Below are 22,418 nucleotides of genomic sequence, written 5' to 3' on the forward strand. Positions count from 1 at the left end.
GCTTCCCTCTTTTTATAGGGTTTGAGTAAGTTACTATGATACACCTGGTGTACCTTACGACTTCCTGGTAATTTTACCACATAGTTGGTGTCAGACAATTTTCGAGTAATCTCGGCCGGGCCGACCCATTGCACTTCAAGCTTATTCTTTTGGGAGGGCTTCAACAACATGACCCTCTCTCCTACAGCAAAGTGTCGCGCTTTAGCTGTCCGATCGTAGTAAAGCTTAGCCTTCTGCTGTGCTTTGGTCATCGCCCTCTCGGTCAGTTCTTGGGCTTTTGTTAGACAATCCAATAAGGTGAGGACATATTCCACTACTACAGGATCATCACCCTGACCTTCCCACGACTCTCTCAGCATACGAAGAGGAGACCACAGTCTGCGGCCGTAAACAAGTTCCGCTGGCGTAAACCCTGTTGTCTCATGTGGTGCAGTTCTTAGTGCAAACATCGTTGCAGGTAAGCACATTTCCCAGTCAGTTTTTTGTTCAAAACATAGGGCTCTTAACACTCGCTTCATCACGGAGTGAAGCTTTTCTATCGAGTTCGACTGCGGATGGTAGACTGAACTATGCAATAATTTCACGCCACACCGCTCTAGAAAGGTTGTCGTTAAGGCACTCGTGAAAATGGTGCCCTGGTCTGATTGTATCTCGGCAGGAAAGCCTACCCGGGCAAACACGGACAGAAGTGCGTTCACTACTTCGACGGAACTTAGCTCTTTTAGCGGGACCGCCTCTGGAAATTTAGTAGCTGGGCAGATTAAGGTCAGGATGTGACGGTAGCCTGAAGTTGTCTTGGGCAAAGGACCTACTGTGTCAATTACCAACCGACGAAAGGGCTCCGTGATTACGGGTACCAGCTTCATTCGAAATTTCGCCTTATCTCCCGGCTTACCCACTCGCTGACACACATCGCAAGATTTTACAAACCTCTCTACATGTTTAAAGCATCCAGGCCAGTAGTATTTCTGTAAAAGACAATTTTTCGTTTTCTTTAGGCCTAAGTGGTCTGACCATGATCCTCCATGCACCAAACTAAGCAAATCCTGACGATAGGCCTGAGGTACGACTACCTGGTCAAACTCTACTCCTCGCCTATCTAGATATTTTCGATAGAGTATGCCGCTCCTCTCTTGGAATCTCACATTTCGTTTGGCGATTCCCTCTTTCGGGCTGTCCTGGAATTGCTTAAGCGTCGGGTCCCCCTTTTGTTCGGTTATTATTGAAGTGGGGCTCACCTGCAGCAGCCGACTGAAATTATCCGAAGTTGGCATGACACACAACTCTTTTGTATTTCCTAGTACCTGGAATGTGTCACCCTCTGTGCTATCCTCTGTACTACCAGGAATCGGCTTGGGAGCAACGGCATTTTCTATTTGTTCGGTCAACGAGGCGTAATTGACCCCTTCATATTCGGGAGGAGGTTCATCGTCGCCTTTAGGAATGGTGGCCTCCGCGACTACGGCTTCTGCAGCCTGTTCTCGCACAAGTCGATTTGTTACCGTGGTGCCTAACTCGCAACCAGGCCCCTTGTCGATTTGAGGCTTGTTTGCCTCAGTGAATGTTGCTCTCGCAGCCAGCGCACGTGCCTTCGATCTAGTCTGTGCCTGCACTATGCCTTCTCCCAACGTTAGACCTTTCTCCTTCAGCATTTGATCTGACTTATTTGAAAATAAGTTAGGATACTGAGAGGGTAGATATGGCGATACCGCGGCTTCCGTTTCCAACGTACCAAATGCGCCTTTAAGGACAACTTTAGCTACGAGAAGGCACTGACTGTTTGCTTCTACGGCTTGTCTAATCCAGGCACAGTCTCCTGAATACTGTCCGGACTGAACAAAGGACGGATGAACTACGTCCATAGTGGCTGTGGAGTCTCTAAGAACCCGACACTGCTTGCCGTTCACGGTAAGGTCGTACATATAGGGCTCTAACAACTTCATGTTCTCGTCGGCTTCATTTATAGATAAAAAGGCCACCTTTTCTTTCGGGCAATGTTTCGCGAAGTGCCCTGTTTCGTGGCAGTTGAAACAAGCCGCCGGTTTTTTCGCCTCAAATTTCCTTTTGCTTGCCTCTGCCGACGCCCCATGGTTAGATGCCTTGTTTTCCTGGCCTTTTTGTTCGAGACTTGTCGGTTGTTTTCTAAACGGCGCCTTATTCGGTAGTAGGAATTTTTCCCTTTTTGGCTCGCTGTTTGCCCCGAGGGCGCGGCGCGTAACGAATTCTTCAGCGAGCTCTGCGGCTTTCGTTACGCTGTTCACGTCCGGTCTATCCTGCACCCAGAACCTCACCTTTTCTGGTAACCTTTGATAGAATTGTTCCAGACCGATACACTCGAGCACCTTGTCATGATTCCCATACGCCTTTGCCTCTTTGAGTCACTCCACCATGTTGGCCATTAACTTGTAAGCAAACTCCGGGTATGAATCATTGTTCTCTTTTACGGCGTTTCGAAATTTTTGTCTGAAACCTTCCGCTGACAACCTGTATTTCTTGAGAAGGCTCGACTTTACCTTACTGTACTTGTCAGCCTCCTCTTTCGTGAGGCGCGCGATTACTTCTGAGGCCTCCCCTGGAAGTAGGGACAACAAGCGTTGAGGCCATGTATCCTGGCTGAAACCTTGCCTTTCACAAGTTCTCTCAAAGTTGACGAGGAACAGCCCAATGTCCTCCCCTTGCTTGTACGATCTCATTAGGTCCGTCATTTTGAACCTGACCCCGCTCTGCGGTACCGGATGCCTCGCTGCCTCTTGCTCTACTATTATGGCTAATCTCTAGCTCGAGGCGCTTCATTTCAAGCTCGTGCTTTCGCATCTTATCTGCCTCGGCTTCTGCCGCTTTCCTTTCGGCCTCCACCGCCTTTCCATCAGCCTCGGCCGCGGCCGCCTTTCTTTCGGCCTCTGCCGCTTGCCTCTCCTGAATCTCCTCGACACATTCTGACAGCTCGTCATCCTCCGCCCCCAATGCGAGAATCGCCTCTATCAGCTCTGGCTTTGTTTGAGAGTCCGACACCTCCAGATTTAACTCCCTTGCAAGTAGCAACAAGATGGACTTTCGCAGGGATTTCAGATTCATGGCTGCTTCCAGTACCGCTGTCTCTGTTCCACAAAGATTACTGTCCTGCAACTAATTAACCTTGACGGCAACGACAGCTCTAGATACCTGCCTTGCCTCAAGTTTTCCGTTAACTTAGTCTACAAATAAAGCTTCAAAAGCTCTTACACGGAATCCTGCCCTCTCACTGTTAACCTTGACGCCACTGACAGAAAGAGCTTAACCAAGCTATCACACAATTTCTGCCTGACGCAAGTTACCTGTTAACCCAATGACCAAGACAGCCCCTCTCTACCAGCTTTTACTTAACACATAGAGTAAATGCCTGGTAAAATTTAACAGAGAAAGCCGGCACTCACCCAGTTCGCAGTCATGTCTCAGGCGTCGTGCCTCTCAGAAGTGCCGTTCGATTCCCTCTGGAAGTCGATGAGCTCGTGTCATCTTTCTCCTGTCATCCCGTTGTTGGACTACGGGCTCACTCCGTCCAGTGGTCGCTTTCGGGGTTATCGGCATACCGCTGCTGCCATCCAGTTGTTGGGACTCCGGGTCCTGCTGGTCTCGTTTTCGGTAGCTGGCCCCGTCGCAGGATCCATCGTCCAACAATTCAGCGAGAAAGGAGCGCCCAAACAAACGACAGAGATTTATTTGCATGTGGAGAAGTGATCAACTGATCCAAAGAGAGAAGAGAGAGAGAGATACAAAACGTCTTCGGCATTTTATAGCACCGCGTTGCCGACACTGGGCGCACTGTCCGCATCGTCAGCCAATACGGTGTCCCCGGCACCTCGGCCACGAGGGAGGGGGAAACACACCTTACAACACATGGAGTGGCACAACCTAACACGATGTCCATATATGGTCACGACGCCCTAAAAAATGCCCAAACATGGTCACGAACGCACAGCAGATTCCGGAGTTCTCCCGGCGAGAGGAGGAGCTTGAATGGGGAGGTGGGGGTGGCCGACACAGTCGGTCAAGTACCGGTTCTCCCCCAAACTCCTCTTGCTTGGTTCCCTAGGGCCGGTCGTAACAGCACCCAACATATGTGATCGTGAATCTTTTACTTTGTGTACTTGTGTTTGAAGGCTGTGAAGCAGGGCGATTTTTACTTCGAAGTAGGGCATATCATAACAATTGGTTGGCAATATTTATGTAAATTTCTACTGCTGCAGCCGCTTTTCGATGAATGGTGAAGTGAAGAATAGCACGATTTGCTGAACTTAGGTTTCTGGTCTGAGCCAGATGGTATGTGAACTCTTAAATGTACGCGAAGCGCACAACGACGCCAATAGCGTAAAGAAAAATAATGGTATTTTTATCTTATGTTTTTGGCTGTTTTACGTATAGGGTAAAGACATAGGTATAAGATACGTATAGGTTTTACTCATAGATAAAATGAAACGTTACGAAAATAGATGCCCATTGAAAAAAATCCTAGGTGACCCGTGTAAATATATGATCCCTCTATGCCACGCTTCTTATTGATAATGTGGTTTTGGTACAGTGCAGGTTGCAGTGAGCCTTCGCCTGTCACCCTGTTTTATGAGCTTTGTACAATGACGGCACGACATCTAAATAATCAGGGAAATATATCCGCTATGAGTAGCAGAAAGCATTTCCAGACAGGTGAGTGAACGGTTAACATTGGTGTCACGTCACCAATACGGATGAGGCTGCATAGCGTATATGTGCCACGATGCATGAACAAACGATCGTTGATATACTGTTATTGGGCCACAATGTTGAAGTCCATGCATGATTGACATGTGGAGGGTGAGGGTGCGTGTAACCAGACTGCTTGTTGCGATGGCAAATGCCTAAAGAGACCCCGTCGCAATTCGATCTATTAGGTTCGTTCGCATGTGCAGCTTACGTATAGGTGGCTATGGGGCTACCGATGGATAGGGTGTTTGGCTGCTAAGTCAACAAAAGCCATATAAAGGATGTTTTTTTACGTACTTGCAATCAACTGTGAATTTATCAAGGATTACACTCCAAGCTGTTGGATAGATTTTGCTACACCTAACCAATCAGGATAAGTTGACCATGCGAGATTTGTTTTTATTTCTATGTACCCAGAAATTCAGTACGTTAAGCCACATCCTGCTTCGTTTGGCTAATTACCACAACCTACTTTATGACAGCATCTTGTTGCTTCATGATGTAGGGAAATAAGAAAATCACACGGAAGAAGTGCTAACCAAATTATTTTCTTCTATGCTCGTTGTAACTGTACCACCAGCGTCAAATGAAATCAGAACAGGACAAGCCTTCCGATTATGTTGCGCACGCCATCCACTTATTATCATTGACAGACACGCATATATGTGCAAAGTTGCCCAACAGGATGCGCGCCTGTAAGCGTGAAAACTGGATGGCGTGCACTATACTATCGCGAAGGCTTGCCGCTTCCCGGGTTTCATTTGACGCCCATAGTACATAGAAAAGACCTTGGAAACTGTACTGGAGAAAACACCTTCACCGTCGATGCACTTCAAACTCCATCAGGGCACCCAAAATAATAAAATATGCTGACTGTAGCTAAACGTACTATGCACGAATATTCTTATTTAACAAATGGAACCGCCTGAAAGTGCCGACGCATCAACTGCGGTCGCGAGAAAACCATTGAGAACGTCCAGCGTCATTCTTCTCGCTCTAGCTTGCCGAGACAGCGTTGGCGTGCCTCGACGAGCAGCACCTTTGTAAGCACTTAATTTAGAAGTGTCCGCTGATACGGTCTTCAAACCGCAATGCAACAAAGACGAGACAGTTTTCCGCACAAGCAGCACCAATCAACTGCTCTAACCTCTCGCGTTCCTTTATCTATTTGTTGGTTCGTCTACCTATTTTGTTATTTTTTGCCTTTCGCTCTCAATCGGCTTTTTCTTTTCATTCACTTTCAAAAGTTGGATGAACCATTATGGAGAATAAAATGATGAGTGGGAGAAAACACACTTGGTGCTGAGTGCCTTTTTTGCACTCTTATTCAGTAGCCTCTTTTGCCTCTTACACGTTGAATCACAGTCAATATTATAACCATTTGTTGCTCTTTTTTAACCTTATTTTTTGTATTCATTACAACCCATCACTCTACGTTTCTTTGTCCTCTAGTGATATCACTTAAGGGAATACAAATAAACAGAACTATGTCTGAACAAATGTATAAAATGTGTGAAAAAAGAACTAGTGCCCTCAATGCGAAATGATGTGCTTGATTTTATTATTATTTATTCCTTCACTTAATTTCTTAAGTAGCAAGTATATAGGTAAGTAAACTAATTGTTGTTCCTATTTGTCGAATATTTGCATTTATGATTTAGTGTATCAACAATGTCATCAACAAAGGTTGGACTTCAGGCAAATGCCTATTTTGTGCTGTACGCTCCTATCACGCCACCTTCATATGTGATCATGAATTATAGACTATGAAGGGCTTTCATGGCGTTTATGTAGCGCCTTGAAACACCTATTTTTCAGAGTTGTCTATTTTCAAAACAAGGGTATATATGAACACCTATTAACCTCAAGTGTTTCTTCCTGGTGCAAAGGCCACTATTCATGTTACCCCGTAACATGGACTACTCGGAGCTCAATAGCGCGGAATGTTGTCCGATAGTTGAATAAACTGCTGAAAGACAACCGCTAACAACTGAGAGATCGGACGCGAGAGTGCAGAGCAAAATAGGAAAGAAGTACCGTGCGCGCCTCTTTTGTTTAGTTAGTAATTTATGCCACGCCAAAAAGCGGTTGGCGTGAAACAACCCGGCCAGTAGGAAAAGAGCAAGAGGTCGGAGAAAGTGATTTTAAATAATGAAAAAAATGAAATAAATGTGAACCCCGCCACTGTCAGCAGCAAAGTGCAACACGTCAGCAGTTGTACACAAGGGGAGAGAGAAGGAGTGAATTGACGAGTTCGAGCTAAATTATTATTTTGAGGGAAATAACAGATTGGGAGATTGTTATAGAAGCCCGTAGATGGGGCCCATATCAGCGAGTGGTCGTCGAAGAGAGAATATCACGGGCTGGTCAACCATCAGCCACAAAATCCACAAGGGCCCTCATACCTAAATGCGTTTGTGGTGTCCAGACGTCCTTCTTTTGGCCATGTTCGCACACCCCACATCTTTTACAATGAAAAAAATCTCCTGATACTATACCGCTGTAGACGTCTCCTCTTGCTCTGCCCGTCTCAGTCATGGCGAATAAAAGGCACACGGGAGTATGTTGATTCGAAAGTGGTCACTTATTTGTCTCATTGTGCTACAGATTAGGTGCAGAGACATGGTTCCGCAAGGCATTCGTTACAGATGACAATTGCATGGTTATGCTCAGGTGTTGATACTTGAGGACCACTTTAAACAACAACATATTTTTGTAGTCCTGTCGTAAATAAAGTTATTTAGCACGCGTCTTTCTTCGAGGTCATCCGGATAAGGCACAAAATCATTGCGCTAGTATTCACGAGACTATCAATTTGAAACCTGTTTACCTGTTTCGCTTACCTGTTTGGGAGACTAAAAAGTGCATTTTTATTCACTCGAAATTGAGCCTCCAGTACACAACATCTGTTGTATTTTTGTGTGCTACGTATTGTTTTATGCGTTTTTTTGTATACATGAATATTTCCAAATTCTTTCGAGAACAAACTTCACGGCACTGTTTGCTACACAACAGGCAAATTTTTTGAGCCGTTTTTGAAGTCAACAAAAATGGTTGTCTCATCCCGAAAATGCCTTTATGGCCGTGCATTTCCTCAATCTATTTAGATTGTGTTGGCAGGTCACTCACCTCGCCCCTTGTGGTAGCCCATAAAACAATTGGCGTGTCAGTGCTGGCAACTCAGTGCTGGCAATTTCTCTTGACTGGCCTCAATGAAAGAAGACGTCCTCGTCCCTTTTGAGTCTTTTTATCTCTTCATAGTCATGTTTTACGAGTGCGACATCCTGAGAAGGGAGAATCCATAGACGTTCTCGGATACGAATATTATTTCAGTGGGCTGCTTTATATTTTGTAGGACCTGTAAGAATTAGCGGAAGATTTGCCGCAGACTGCATATGGCATACACTGGTTGAGCCACTACAAGCGATCAGCCATGAACCAGATAGAGCGCGCCTCTTTGTTTGTTTGTTTGTTTGTAGTCTGTTGAATTGGGCACGTACCCACTCAGGTACCCTAAACGCTTTTTGTAGTCTATAAATGATAACTACACTATTGCTTGCTAAGCCACCACTAAAGCTTTACAAAGAAAAAAATATACAAAAAGTTACAAAGATAAAAAGCAAGAAAGTGAGAAAAGTAGAAAAAAGTTAAAGGTGTTAAGGCGTTTATTAGCCGGCAACGAGCGAGAATACACAATGGCGACAGTCACAGCCAAGCACGGGCCCTCAGCGCGAGCGGCGTCCTTGTTGGGTAGCCCCACTAGAAGGTACTCAAGAGTTCGACCCATTTCATAGTTCGAAGGCTTCGCTACAATTACCCCGGGGTCGAAGAGGGAGCCGCCTGGCGACCTAACAGCTTGTTATTATGAGCGGGTCATAATAAGGCTTCAGGCGCTCCACGTATACGATGTCTCGCCCACGGCGGCGCATGTCCGAAGATTTTTCAACGGGTTCGATCAGATAGTTGACGGGTGAGGTGCGCTCGATGACACGGTAGGGGCCTTCGTATTTGGGACGTAGTTTGGAAGAGAGGCCAGCGGCAGAGGTCGGGATCGAGAGCCATACAAGCGCACCAGGAAGGAACGTGGGCTCAGAAGTGGTGGAGCCATCCCGGATACTCTTCTGCCGCTCTTGTTGCGTCGTAAAAGTCTTGGCAAGCTCGCGACACTCTTCAGCAAGCCTGGCTGTCTCGGAAATAGGTGTACACTCAGATGGATCCGGCGTGTACGGGAGTATTGTGTCCATGGTGTGCGACGGGTGCCTTCCGTACAGCAGGTAGAAAGGTGAAAAACCAGTCGTGCTCTGAGGGGCGATGTTGTAGGCGTAGGTGACGAAGGGCAGTATATTATCCCAATTAGTGTGGTTGGCAGCGACGTACATAGAAAGCATGTCGCCGAGGGTGCGGTTAAAGCGTTCGGTGAGGCCATTCGTCTGTGGGTGGTAAGCAGTAGTTTTGCGGTGGACAGAATGGCACTCCGTCAGAATGGCTTCGACGACTTTCGACAAGAAGACACGGCCTCGATCGCTGAGAAGCTCTTGGGGTGGTCCGTGGCGCAGTATAAATCGATGCAGCAGGAAGGACGCAACATCGCGCGCAGCAGCCGCAGGGAGAGCGGCGGTTTCGGCGTATCGCGTTAAATGGTCAACGGCAACGATGGCCCAGCGGTTACCAGCCGACGTCAGAGGAAGTGGTCCATACAAATCGATACCTACGCGCCCAAAGGGACGGTCAGGGCAAGGTAACGGTTGTAGACCGGCGTGCGACATGTGGGCTGACAGTTTACGGCGTTGGCAAGTGAGGCAAGAGCGAACGAACTGCTGCACATAGCGGTACATCCCGCGCCAGAAGTAGCGTTGTCGAATGCGATGGTAGGTTTTGAATACCCCAGAGTGCGCGCATTGCGGATCAGAATGGAAGGATTGACATATCTCTGACCGCAGACTGCGGAGTATCACAAGTAACCACTGCCGGCCGTCGGCGTCGTAATTGCGTCGGTGTAGGAGGCCGTCACGAATGGCGAAATGGCGAGCTTGACGACGCAATGCACGCGTGGATGGCGTTGCGGATGGATCAGAGAGCATGTGGATGAGCGGGCCGATCCAATTATCCTTTCGCTGTTCGGTAGCGATGATGTCAACATCAATGGCAGAAACAGCAGCCGAGGATACTGAGCAGAGCACATCACCTTCAGGCAGAGGGGAGCGCGAGAGGGCGTCGGCGTCAGCATGCTGGCGTCCGTTGCGGTACAGCACGCGGATATCGTAGTCTCATAAGCGAAGAGCCCAACGGGCGAGACGGCTGAGGGTTCCTTCAATGATGAAAGCCAGCATAGTGCATGATGGTCGGTGACGACATCGAATGGGCGACCATACAAATAAGGTCGAAACTTTGTAAGAGCCCAGACGATCGCCAGGCACTCTTTCTCCGTGACGGTGTAGTTTTTCTCGGCTCTCGTGAGCGTACGGCTTGCATATGCTACGACATATTCAGGAAATCCGGGTTTTCGCTGCGCCAGGACAGCGCCGAGGCCTACTCCACTGGCGTCCGTGTGCACCTCTGTTGGGGCTGTAGGGTCGTAGTGGCGTAGAATGGGAGGCGACGTCAACAAATGGCGAAGCTTCGCGAACGCGTCGTCGCATTCGGATGACCACGAATTGAAGGGCCCGTTGCTTCCAAGGAGCTTCGTCAGCGGTGATATGATCGTGGCGAAATTTCGTATGAAGCGTCGGAAGTATGAGCACAGGCCCACGAAACTACGCAATTCTTTGACAGACGCAGGTTTGGGGAATTCGGCCACGGCCTGAAGCTTGGCAGGATCAGGAAGAATGCCGTCTTTCGACACGACGTACCCCAGTATGGTGAGTTGCCGCGCTGCAAAGCGGCACTTTTTCAGATTTAGTTGTAAGCCGGCATTGCTCACACGTGCGAAAACTTCTTTCAGACGTTCGAGATGCGTGGAGAAATCCGGAGCAAAGACAATGACATCGTCGAGGTAAGACAAGCACGTGTACCATTTCAAGTTGCGCAAAACGGTGTCCATCATGCGCTCAAAGGTCGCAGGTGCATTACATAGACCAAACGGCATGACGTTAAACTCGTACAAGCCGTCTGGCGTGACGAAGGCGGTCTTTGGTCGAGCGTCGTCAGCCATGGGTACTTGCCAGTACCCCGAGCGCAGATCGAGAGAAGAAAAAAAATCGGCTCCATGAAGGCTGTCAATCGCGTCATCGATGCATGGCAGTGGATAAACATCCTTGCGAGTGATCTTATTGAGCCGTCTGTAGTCCACACAGAACCACACAGAACCGTCTTTCTTCGCAACAAGAACAACAGGAGACGCCCATGGACTGTCGGAGGGCCGAATAACGTCGCGTCGGAGCATATCGTCAACCTGATCATCAATTACTCGACGTTCAGCAGGCGACACGCGATATGGACGTTGCCGTAAAGGTGGATGGGCACCAGTGTCGATGCGATGTGTAACAACGGACGTGCGACCGAGAGAACTTCGCCCGACATCGAAAGAAGAACGATATTCTTGTAACAGGTCCAGAAGTTGGGAACGCTGTACGGCCGTAAGGTTGTCAGCGATGGAGGGGCCAACTACATCAGCAGACGACGAATCAGAAGTGGAAACAGCATTGATGGTACACGACCTGGGAGCGCGCGTGTCATCTGGTACGTCACGGACTTGTGCGTCGTTGACTGGTTCCACTCTGCCGAGACATTCCCCTCGAAGCAAGGTAACAGCGTACGGGAACGGGTTGGTTACAAAAATAGCAGTGTTGCCCTGGTTGACCTGCACGGTCGCGAAAGGTACTAGCAACCCTTTCCTGCTGCAAGCGCGGTCAGATGGCGAAACAAGTCCAATGGTGTCGGAGAGACCAGCGCAGTAGACAGACACAGCCGTCGTCGAGTTTGGAGGCACTGTTGTATCGTCTTTCGTTAGAATCTTGCTCAGTGTCGGGGGACTGTCTTCTGGCGTCAAATGCGAGAAGGGTGAGAGCTCAATTTCGGCGGCGGCACAATGGATGACGGCGTCATGGCGGGAGAGAAAGTCCCATCCCAGGATGACGTCATGAGAGCATGCCTGAATGACGATGAACTGGGCGACATACAGAACGTCCTGGATGACAACGCGAGCTGTGCACCCTGCTGTAGGATGAATCCGGTGTAAACTTGCAGTACGGAGGGATAACCCAGAACGTGGCGTCGTCGCTTTTCGAAGTAAGCGGCAGAGTTTTTCGTCCATAACTGATATGGCAGCTCCAGTGTCAATAAGAGCCGATGCACAAACACCGTCCACAAGCACGTCAATGACATTCGAGGGGCTGCTCTGAGGGCTTTCACATTGCGATAGCGTCGCAGTCCTTGCCTCAGGCACTGCGACGACTAGTTTTCCCGCTCATGAGCTGCCGCACTTGGCCGCATGGGAGATAGGGAACGGCGTCGTGGAGACGGTGATCGTCGAGATGGACCTAGGCGAGATCGAGGTGGCATAGACGGCGGTTCTTAGCGATAAGGACGGCTGAGTTGGCCAGCAACAGGTGAAGAAATTGGAGCCGGCTGTACGCGATGGCAATAACGGGCCACGTGACCAGTGTAACCGCAGGCAAAGCAGATGGGCCGGTTGTCGGGTGTGCGCCATCTGTTCACCGGGGTAGGTCTCACCCATGTCGCAAGGGCTGATGGACGGAACGGTGGCTGCATGGTGGACTGAAGCTGAGGCTGAGGGGTTACGTCAACATACGTAGGGGGCATACCCGCTGCAACGGACGGAGGTTGTGCAGCAGCTTCAGCGTAGGTCAGAAGGGCGGGTGCTTGAACGACTTGGGGTGGCCTGGCGACCACTTGCGCGTAACTCAGGGACGCAGGAGCCGGAGGCTGTTGGGGGTGGTAAGCAGGCATTACCTCCGCTATTTCCTGTTTAATCGCTCGGCGGATGGGAGGGAGAAGGGTAGTAGCCGATTGTTGAACAGCAGGTTGGTGGGAAAAGGGCAGGAGGGAGAACTGACGCGCGATTTCCTCACGGATAAAGGACTTCAGTTCTGCCATCAACGCCACTTGGTCACAACTGGCCTCCAAGCCAGCAAGCGTTGCAGTTCGTGGTGGGGAGCGTCGGGTCATCGAACGCTGCCAGTGGAGCTCCTCGTAGCTCTGGCACAGTGTGATGACCTCAGCCACCGTGCCGGGGTTTTTGGCGAGCAGCATCGTGAAGGCATCATCGTCGATGCCTTTCATGATGTTTCGGATCTTGTCAGACTCGGACATGGTGTGATTGGATTTGTTACATAGGTCGATGACATCTTCAATATAGCTGGTGAATGACTCACCAGCCTCCTGAGCACGTTCACGCAAGCGCTGCTCGGCTTGCAGCTTGCAAACAGCAGGGCGGCCGAAGACGTTGACGATTGCGGTCTTGAAATCGGACCAGGTGGCAAAATCGGACGCGTGGTTGTTGTACCACAAACTGGCGACACCGGCAAGGTAAAACACCAAGTTGGTCAGCTTGCCGTCCTCGTCCCATTTGTTGGGGACGCTCACGCGGTCGTAAATGGCGAGCCAGTCCTCCACGTCAGTGCCATCAGCGCCAGTGAAGATGGGTGGATCGCGGATTCTGGGGACACCGGGACAAGGGGGTGGCATTGGAGGAGGCGTTTGCTGAGAAGCGTCTTGGTACATAGTAGATGGCAGGGTACGTGATCGTAGCTCCAAAGGCATAGACAGGGATCGCAGCACTCTCCAACAAATTGTTAAGGCGTTTATAAGCCGGCAACGAGCGAGAATACACAATGGCGACAGTCACAGCCAAGCACAGGCCCTCAGCGCGAGCGGCGTCCTTGTTGGGTAGCCCCACTAGAATGTACTCAAGAGTTCGACCCATTTCATAGTTCGGAGGCTTCGCTACAAAGGCAATAAATGCTAACAGCATAAAAAGAGTCTGAAATTTTAGCTTATTAGGCAGCGGAGATTACTTGACCTGATTCAATGCGAATGTATGTCCTTCACATATTCACGTTACCATTTGAATCACAACCGCTTTATGAGTATATAATAAAGTACAGAACAGGTTAGAATACGTTTAGTTGCTTGGATAAAATTACAAACTATATCAAATACATTTCTGTAGTAATGTCCCAAGATATAGGTGCCGGAATTCAGAACATTTTTTGCGGATGAAGTCAAACCTACCACCAGAAATAGATTAACAAAAAGTCCTTACTTAATAGATATTTACGACAGGATACAAAGTAATCTTCACAAGCTTCTGTTTTTTTTTTGCAAAAAGGCCCCGGGGGCCATGATTTCGCCAGACCAGCTCTGTGGAAGTGAAACTTGAAGGAGGGGACACGGCATCAAAATTTGGCCAAACTAACTTCAATATTTCTAGATTGACTCCACTGAAATTTACAAGAATATCTGAGGTGCTGATAGACTGTCTATTTAGTGATGCGTTCCATCAAAGCTTAAAACTTCCTTATTTTTTATATTTGTCTAATGCTATGTATTCTATTTCTGGGAGTACCTTGTCTCTTGGTTGACCAAGCGAAGCTCAAACTAATAAATTCAGCAGTTCATTTAACCATATTCCACCGTGAACTGCGACCCACAACACACAAGCGTCATCATCTTCACCGTGGTGTAAGAAAAATGTATTATTATTTTTTTTGCATCGTGGTTTTCACAGAGGATTGATCGATATGTAGGGTGTAACGTCCTAAAACCACCATACAACTATGAGAGACGCCGTTGTGGGAGGGCTCCGGAAATTTCGACCACCTGGGGTTTTTACCGTGCACCCAAATCGGAGTACACGGGCCTACAACATTTACGCTTCCATCAGAAATGGAGCCGCCGCAGCCGGGATTCAATACCGTGACGTGCGGGTCAGCAGCCGAGTACTTTAGCCGTTAGACAACCGTGGTAGGGGAGTTTTGGACAGAGCTGGGGGCGAGGTGACCTGGTACAAAAGAAATGAATAAAATATTCACTGTTCCTACTTCTTTCACAATCTAAAGTTTTAGAATAAAATAAAGGTGACTGATCAAAAGCTAACGTTTTAGAGCAAATATTCTGCCAATCTGTTTTTCTGGGCATGCCTTCCTTTGTATATTTGGCGGAAAGTTGTGACTAACAGCTTTTTGGAACACTCATACAAAACATTCTCTACTTATTTTATATATTAGCGTCATTCTCTCTCTGTATCTTGCAGCCTGGTTGGCCACGTGGCCTTGCGCACACGCGAAGCCACCGTCCATGGGAGACGTGGTCTCTACGCCATCCCTCCATGGTCCTCGGTTCACATTAGAGCCACCTCATCGATTAGAGTTTTCAAACGCCAGCGGTGGAGAGCTCCGTTGCGAAGCACTGGGCGAGCCTGTTCCATTGCTCGTGTGGGCAACGGCCGACTCCGTTCCCGTCACAGTCGTGCCCGGCGTCCGCGTCTTGGACGAGGACGGCGCCCTGGTGTTCCCTCCTTTTCCAGCAGAATCCTACAGACAAGACGTGCACGCAGCCTCTTACCACTGCATAGCGTCCAATGAAATCGGCACGGTGGCAAGCACAGACGTCCACGTGAGTGCTGGTGAGTGAGCCGATAACTCGGTAATTCTGAAGTGGAGTTAATATAGGCTCGCGGGGTTTCTCTTGCCAACGTGCATAATTTTGGCTCCGTTAGAAAATAGCCCCGTATCTGCGTATTACGCTGCAAAGTAGTTGAAAGGCGAGACTTCGGCTGGAGCTTGTGCAGAACCCAGGGCAACTGCTAGGTTACAACACCGTACGGCATTAGGCTTTTTCATACCGTGTGTCCCATTTTCAGCGCAGCTTAAAACACAAGGGGCCAAATTCTGAAAGCTTTCTTTTGACTCAGCATTTTATAGGCCTAAAGTTCTCTTATCTCGAGGCGGTACGATTGCATTGGCAGGAACCTCATTTACTCTGTACTATTAAGGGCAAGGAGGAGACACGGTAGCGGATGAAACGACAAGGAAAGAAAGAAGTGTGTGCCGATAATAGAAAGATGTCATGCAAAGCATCTAGTAGCGAGAGTGTAGGATGACAGCCAATGAGTTTCTGCATCTCAGTTTCAGTTCCGTGGGCATATGCTACAGTGCTTATGCGATGCCGCGTTATAACAGACGTTGGGGCGTCCTGCGGAAAGCCAAGCGCTCGTGATTAATCAATGATCATAGCTAAAAAAATTAGCCCCATATTTGCATGTTATACTGCAATGTTGTCGTCGCGTGTGAAGAAAGTGAACAAAACATTTATTTTATGTTCTGCGCAAGAAAATTGGTAAATGGTATTCTGTAGGCACTGCGTTAGAGTGCCTCGAGTGTGCAGCAGAGGCGAACGAACGCATCAAGTCACGTCCCACGTGAGACATGAGCGCCACCTGGCACTTGAAAAGCGAAGCGCGTGGCTTTGATACGAGTGTGCGCGCCTGTCTCAGAGGGTAGGTGCCACCACCATCTTGCCTTAGCAAAGCGTTGGAAACACTCGCCTTTTCGTGCAAGCGTTGCATGGTCAGCGCAGCGTGATAAGCGCTACGGTCCCTAAAATTACTTATGTATGCCTTTTCTAGTAAAAGATGCAAATGCAGAATATATACGTGTTGTTGTGGTGCCCGAGACATGCACAATTATTGCTTTTTAATTGACAATTGCACAAGTATGAACGCCGAAGCTTGAGCAACATTGGTGGGCGCTTCAGATGGGGTCGGCCGTTTCAATACCCGATGCCGTTCAGAATGGACAAACAGACAAATGTACAGACAGATAGACTGACATACATACAGACAGACAGACAGACCTCAATTTTTGCGTCGAAGGTCCCCAAGAAAGAAGAAAAAAGTAATTGGTCGAATACTTCAAGTAATATTCCGTGTGCCACTTCGCCAAGTGCAAGTAACTAACATTGCAGGCACACAGCATCAATGAAACCATGCAAAAAAGTGATGCATGCAGTGTTTGAAGAAGTGCACCAAATAATTTCTCCTGTTTACCGCGACTAGTTAACTGTATACATATCAATAAATATGCGCGGCTATTCAAATAATCCAGCATATTCGAGGACGATATAGTGGGGACCGTAAGGATGTTTTGTAGCTGGACGTATAAAGGGTTGCCTTTCCTACAATATTCCTAGTATAAGATACAGAAGCGGCACTTGTGCCTGCAGAAAAATTTTGCAGAAATATAGAACAGCAAAATATAATTGCATCGTGAGCACAATATGACAGGTTGACGCACTACAAAATTTTGACAAAGCCGGCATTCGAGAATTTGCATATGCTTACGTTTGTATATGTGACTACGTAAAATGAGGGATATTGATCGGGAGGTATTTAGGTGCTAATGCTGATAATAAAACAAGAACAAGGTGCACCTATTTTGTTTCGTGGCGTTTGCGTGCGCAAACATGAAACAAAGAACGTTCGCGAGTCTCAGTGCCAAGTGACATTAGCCAACGCGCGAAACGAACCGAAAGAAAAAAAAGAGAGAGGGATGACAATAGCGTGTCTTTCGTTTCATCTTCAAAAAATCATGAAGTCCAAATGATCGAAGAAATGATAAAGACGATCCTCTGGTACAGCAGGTGTCATGGAAGCTTCAGGGAAGTAGCGTCGCATGCTTGAAGAGCATAGAAAAGTGATGTACCCGTTTTAAGGAAGCGACAGTCACACAGAAAGCGACATAAAGCGTGACTGTGTTTCAAGAGTGAAAGCTAATTAGGAGAGGTGCGAGTGGATTAGCAAATGTTTGTTTAAATGATGACTTGGGAAACAAACTGAGTATGATTTAGTAGGCGTAGATGACTTAAGGCAACGTCGACTGAAACTCGTCCACGTCGCCTGAAGGCGGTGCACCAATGTTTCAAACTTCTACCTGAATAATACTGCTGGTGACCATCGCTTGATGCTAGTGAGTGCTGCCACGACCGCCACCAGTCACTACGACTATTGAACTTGTAAACAGCCGGTTTCTCAATGCACCCGCCAAAAACATCGAACGTGATCCCGTGCTACCCTAACCGCTACGCAGACTCTTGCCAGCGCTGCGGCAGCTCCCCAACAGTAGCCCATGTCACGGTGGAGTGCGCCACAAAATTAGCTCTTTCCTTTCCCGCTATCCTGCACCCCTTCCGCACCAAAGAGCTGTGGGACGATGGCCTCTGCGACGGGCCTCTCGAGGTTTGCCAGGCCTTCGTTTGACGGGTACGGTTGGTCACCGAGATCATCATTGGGAACACGGACTTGGGTTGCCCCCCACATGCTTCGGCTCTCTATATAAAATACAGTGAAACCTTTTTTGAGATCAGAACACGGGTCACGCGCGGAGCCGTAGTTTTCTGCCAGTGCCACCGCCGCAGGTGTCTGTAACCAATATTGGACGAAAAAACAATTTGTATATAAAAACATCAATTATACAATGTGATTAGAAACCGAGTCTGCTGTGTGCCAGCTGCATATTCCACCACTGAGCAACGCCATAAATAATTGCGCAAAATCACTAACAAGTGTGTAGCAGATACCACGCTTCTCTAAAGAATGACGAAGGATAGCATAGTGAATGCAGGCCTATTACACAAATAATATAATATCTTATGGCGTGGTGGGTACAGAGCATTGTGCTTGTAGCAGTTATCTAAAGAGTGTAAAAAAAGGCTCTGAAAGGCCACTGTTCTAGCTTTAGTTTTTACTGTGCTGAGATTTCCGCGCAGGACTGGCGTTTTACAGCGAAAGCTGTTATGGGTTGACCACTCGGGTCTCGCGCAGCGAGTTGTCTGCCGCCGCCGCTGCCGTCGATGTCAGAAACCATTGTCACACGAAATAAAACCTAGTACTAATGACACTGTGGGGCTCGAACTCCGGTCTGTTGGGTGCAAGACCAGTATATACCTCTGAACCATGCCGGTGCTTGGGACTTGTTGGCAAACTTGCCTTAGGCAGGCTGGGTGTCGGGAATGCAATCGCGTTAATACGACATATAAAGCGTTTTAAAACAACGAAAGAACAACCAGCCGTCGCACAATGCGAATAGCGTAACGAGTGGGCCGTCCAATATTCCAGCTCATTACAAAACCTTGTTCTTGTTCTCTTAATAACTGTGACGCGTGCCCAATTCAGCCATAACTATTCATCGTTGTCAGCAACTGCATAAATAATTGGCACGAAATTCCTTGCAACTGCTCAGCGGATACCACGCTTCTCAGAAGAATGACAAAAAAAAACCTTAGCGAATGCCGGCCTACCACCCAAATTTTTTTCATTGTTAGTGTCGTAGTGGGTATCATGCAAGCGTGCTTGCAGCATTTACCCAATGATTGTGTAGAAGAGGCTCTGAAAGGCCGCTCTTCTAGCTTTCGCTGTGACTACTGTGCTGCGCCTTCTGCGCAGGCCCATCTTTTTTTTTAATGTTTCGCTCTCTCTCACGGAAACGCGAAACGCGGCAAGAGCGACGCTCTACGGCTACAAAGTCATCGTGTGTACTGAGGAAGCGTTTCATTGCCTTAGCTGCCGACTCGAGACAAAGACGGAAGAGTGGGTCTGCATGCGCAATATGGGTGTGAATGCCGCACTTGCAAGGAAGCGTTTATTTAGCTTCGCTGCCGGCTCCAGAGAGAGAGAGAGAGGGGGGAGCATTGAAAAAAAGGAGGGAGTGGACGCACATGAGCAGTGGGAATGTGGGTGCCGCAGGACAGAGTGAGGTATGGACACAGCGGCCGCCATAGGCTGCTTTTCTTCGAAAATCAAGCTTGGCTCTACTGCAGCAAACCCCAAGAACCAGCTGAGCCAGAGATAACGCAGCAAAAAGCCAGATTCAGAAAGCGCGGCTTCCCCAAGTTACGCTGGGCTTTGGCATTTGCGATAGCATAGCCACAGTTCGGTTTCTGCGCATTTCTTTCTTAAGCGAAACCCACTACCATATACTAATATCACATGAGAGTGCCCGAATGGTTGTCATCTTGCAGATGCAGTGAAAGATTTATCTGGAAGGGCCACAATTGTAAATTACTAGCCAAAGGAAGCAGCATCTGTTAGGGCACTCATGTTAGCAAAGCTAAGACGAGCGTCCTGAAAGCACCCTTTTTTTTCTAACTTACGGGTATGCATAGAAAAAGTCGCACACTTAAATGTGTACATGAACGGGTGCCACATTCAATGCAGTATGCAACTTTATATCTCACTAACTGTGCAGATTGTTCTTGCGATTTTATAAACGAACTGTGTTAGTTTTGTTAGGACATTACAGAACTCTCAGCTTGAAGCTTTTGTCACTTACACAATATACCCCATTCAAAAAAAACCATCAGCTGACGCGCTTTTTAGTTGAAAGTTAATATTCACGTAAACTTTCCGGCGGGAAACCATGCTACGTCTTGTGTATAATGGTGTGACACGAAAATACGAAGAAAGTGGTGCTGGAATACGTTATTGAGTTTACAGAAAGCCTGGAATTAAGGTCCTGGAAGCGAGGTACGAGAGATACTACTGGGTTTTATTTAACTTTCCTATTCTTTGTATTAATTAAATATGGTGTTTCTAATGTCAAATATGATGTCTCCTTTCTTATAGTTGAGTAATACAATTTAGTGTTGTCTGTATATGTTTTGAAAAAGCTCGAATAACGCCAACAAAAGGAGAAAAAAAACGAAGACGTAAACAAACAGCTGTTTCGGATTGTGTGCTGTGTAATATTTTCTTCAACTGCTTGGTATGCTATTAGAAGATAAGCCATCCATGTTAAACTACTTGCTCATACAAATTATACTCTTTGTGCTCGCTTGTTCGCAGTTGTGGACTACCACTACGAGCCAAGGGTGCAAGATGCCTTTGTGATACGCGGCAACACCGCGGTACTCAAGTGCTACGTACCTTCGTACATTCGCCATCACACGGTGGTCGATGCCTGGATTCGCGATGATGGCTTCACTATCAATGCATCGGGCAACAAAGGTGCGTATGTTATGACTCCTTGAACTTTGCGAAGTTCAATGAACCGCTCGGCTGCTCGTTTTGGAGTGCTCCAGAATGCTCTGGTGACGCACGTCACATTCACCTGTTCGAAATCCAGTGACGTAAATACTTTCGGCTGGTTTTTTAGAGCGCCATGATCTAGCTCGGGGCACTCACTTAGTTATATGCTAGGTCATGTGGTTTTAATATCATCCATATGTGATTACACGAGTAGCATTCATACGATGTTCCTTGTGCTACAACAGTGTGCGTCACAAATGCAATGCAAGTTTTCGAAGTTAGTCTGTTTTTTACAATTGTTACATTACTTTTATTCCTGTTCTCATTATTATAATCCCAAATTTGAACATTGAGCCAATTATAAATATGTACATGACCTCTTCTGGTTAATAACATCCCTTTTCTTTGGTTTGAATGCGGCACCCCTTAGAACTACAATTTACATGCGTTTTAACCTTTGCGGTTTTACATAAATACGCAGTATATAATATTTTTAAATAGACTCGCGAAATTGTGCAATTTCAGCCCAGGAAAAAGCGAGACAAACTCTCTCCAAGCATGATGTTAGTGAAGAAGGTTTCAAAAAATGCTTGACAGTTATTTTTAGTTATTGTTTATTTTTGCCTTTCGTGGTAAACTTGTGCCTTGCAAAGTGTTTTGGACATGCGTTCCAGTGAAGCTTTGTGCAACCGATACAGCGTTAAGGCTATCACTGCTCAAAGCCCGCGGACACTCTGCCTCCGAAATTGAATCCACTCATTCAAAGCGTCTGCTGCACCCGCCACGCTTCACCGTTGCTTTGGTTTCTCTGTGAACGCCCTGAAGCTGAAACGTAAAGTGTGTTTTGGGAGTATCGAAAGTATGAGTGAATCAATATAAAAATAAAAGACAATTCTTCAAACCAAGTCAGTAATGGAAATTGGAAGTGCAGCCATTTTCTCGTATTACTAAACGGAGACGTGTTTCGTATGCGAGAGCAGCCAAATTTCTGGCTCAGGTTAGCAGCGCCTCAAAGTGGGTTTGTCTCGCTTCAAAGCTGTCTACTGCTTTTGAAAGATGCGGTAAGACATTCAGGACACGCACCATTTGCCATAACTGTTTACAGCTCAAACCTGACAACAGCAGCCTCCCTCTGGACCAGTCAGCAGAAGGGTCATCCGATGTGACACTGATACTACATTTCTCAGGGTTTAGCGCACTTCAGCTTTGCGGCTACTCAGACAGTGAATGACCTCTAAGCTTGTAGCAGGGTCCCGCAGCTGTGGTGCGTGCCTTCAGTAATGCTGAAATTCAACCGCTCGATAGGATATCGGGAACGTACGAGAGGAAGCTGTAATTGTCGGAAGGCAGGTCAGCAATGCCGTTTTATACTTACTATCGGCGTCAAAGGAAACGCGAACAGCGGAATGCCTAGACCAAGCGACAGCAGAGCAATAGTGGCCGTCATGAAGTATTCACCAACCACCAACAAAGGGGGCGTGCATCCAGTTTGGCAGCACTCCGCTAACCACCTATATAATTTGCTTGCCTGCTTCTGTTGATATAGTACTATGATAACTGTGACGGGTTTTGCATGCCGAACAGTACTGGTCCCTTCACTTTTGCTTCTCTTTTATTTACTTTATTCTTAGTTTGTTTTGCATATCAAAACTAGAGGACACGCGAATATATCGGAATGTAGGGGAATCGCCCAATGCTGCCAAACCAGAAGTCCGCGCCC

General features: G+C 47.6%; 1 protein-coding gene across 1 annotated transcript in view; it reads left to right on the top strand.

Annotated features, from left to right (window-relative positions):
• Positions 1-14,973: 14,973 nt before the first annotated feature.
• LOC142790829 (cell adhesion molecule Dscam1-like) overlaps positions 14,974-22,418 on the top strand; it is a 148,691-nt gene continuing 141,246 nt past the window's right edge. The window contains exons 1-2 of the mRNA XM_075885357.1: positions 14,974-15,301; positions 20,516-20,677. Coding sequence (XP_075741472.1) covers positions 14,974-15,301; positions 20,516-20,677 — 490 coding nt within the window. The remainder of the gene's footprint in view (positions 15,302-20,515; positions 20,678-22,418) is intronic.

This window comes from Rhipicephalus microplus, chromosome 2, assembly GCF_043290135.1.
Source record: "Rhipicephalus microplus isolate Deutch F79 chromosome 2, USDA_Rmic, whole genome shotgun sequence".
Lineage (NCBI taxonomy): Eukaryota > Metazoa > Arthropoda > Arachnida > Ixodida > Ixodidae > Rhipicephalus > Rhipicephalus microplus.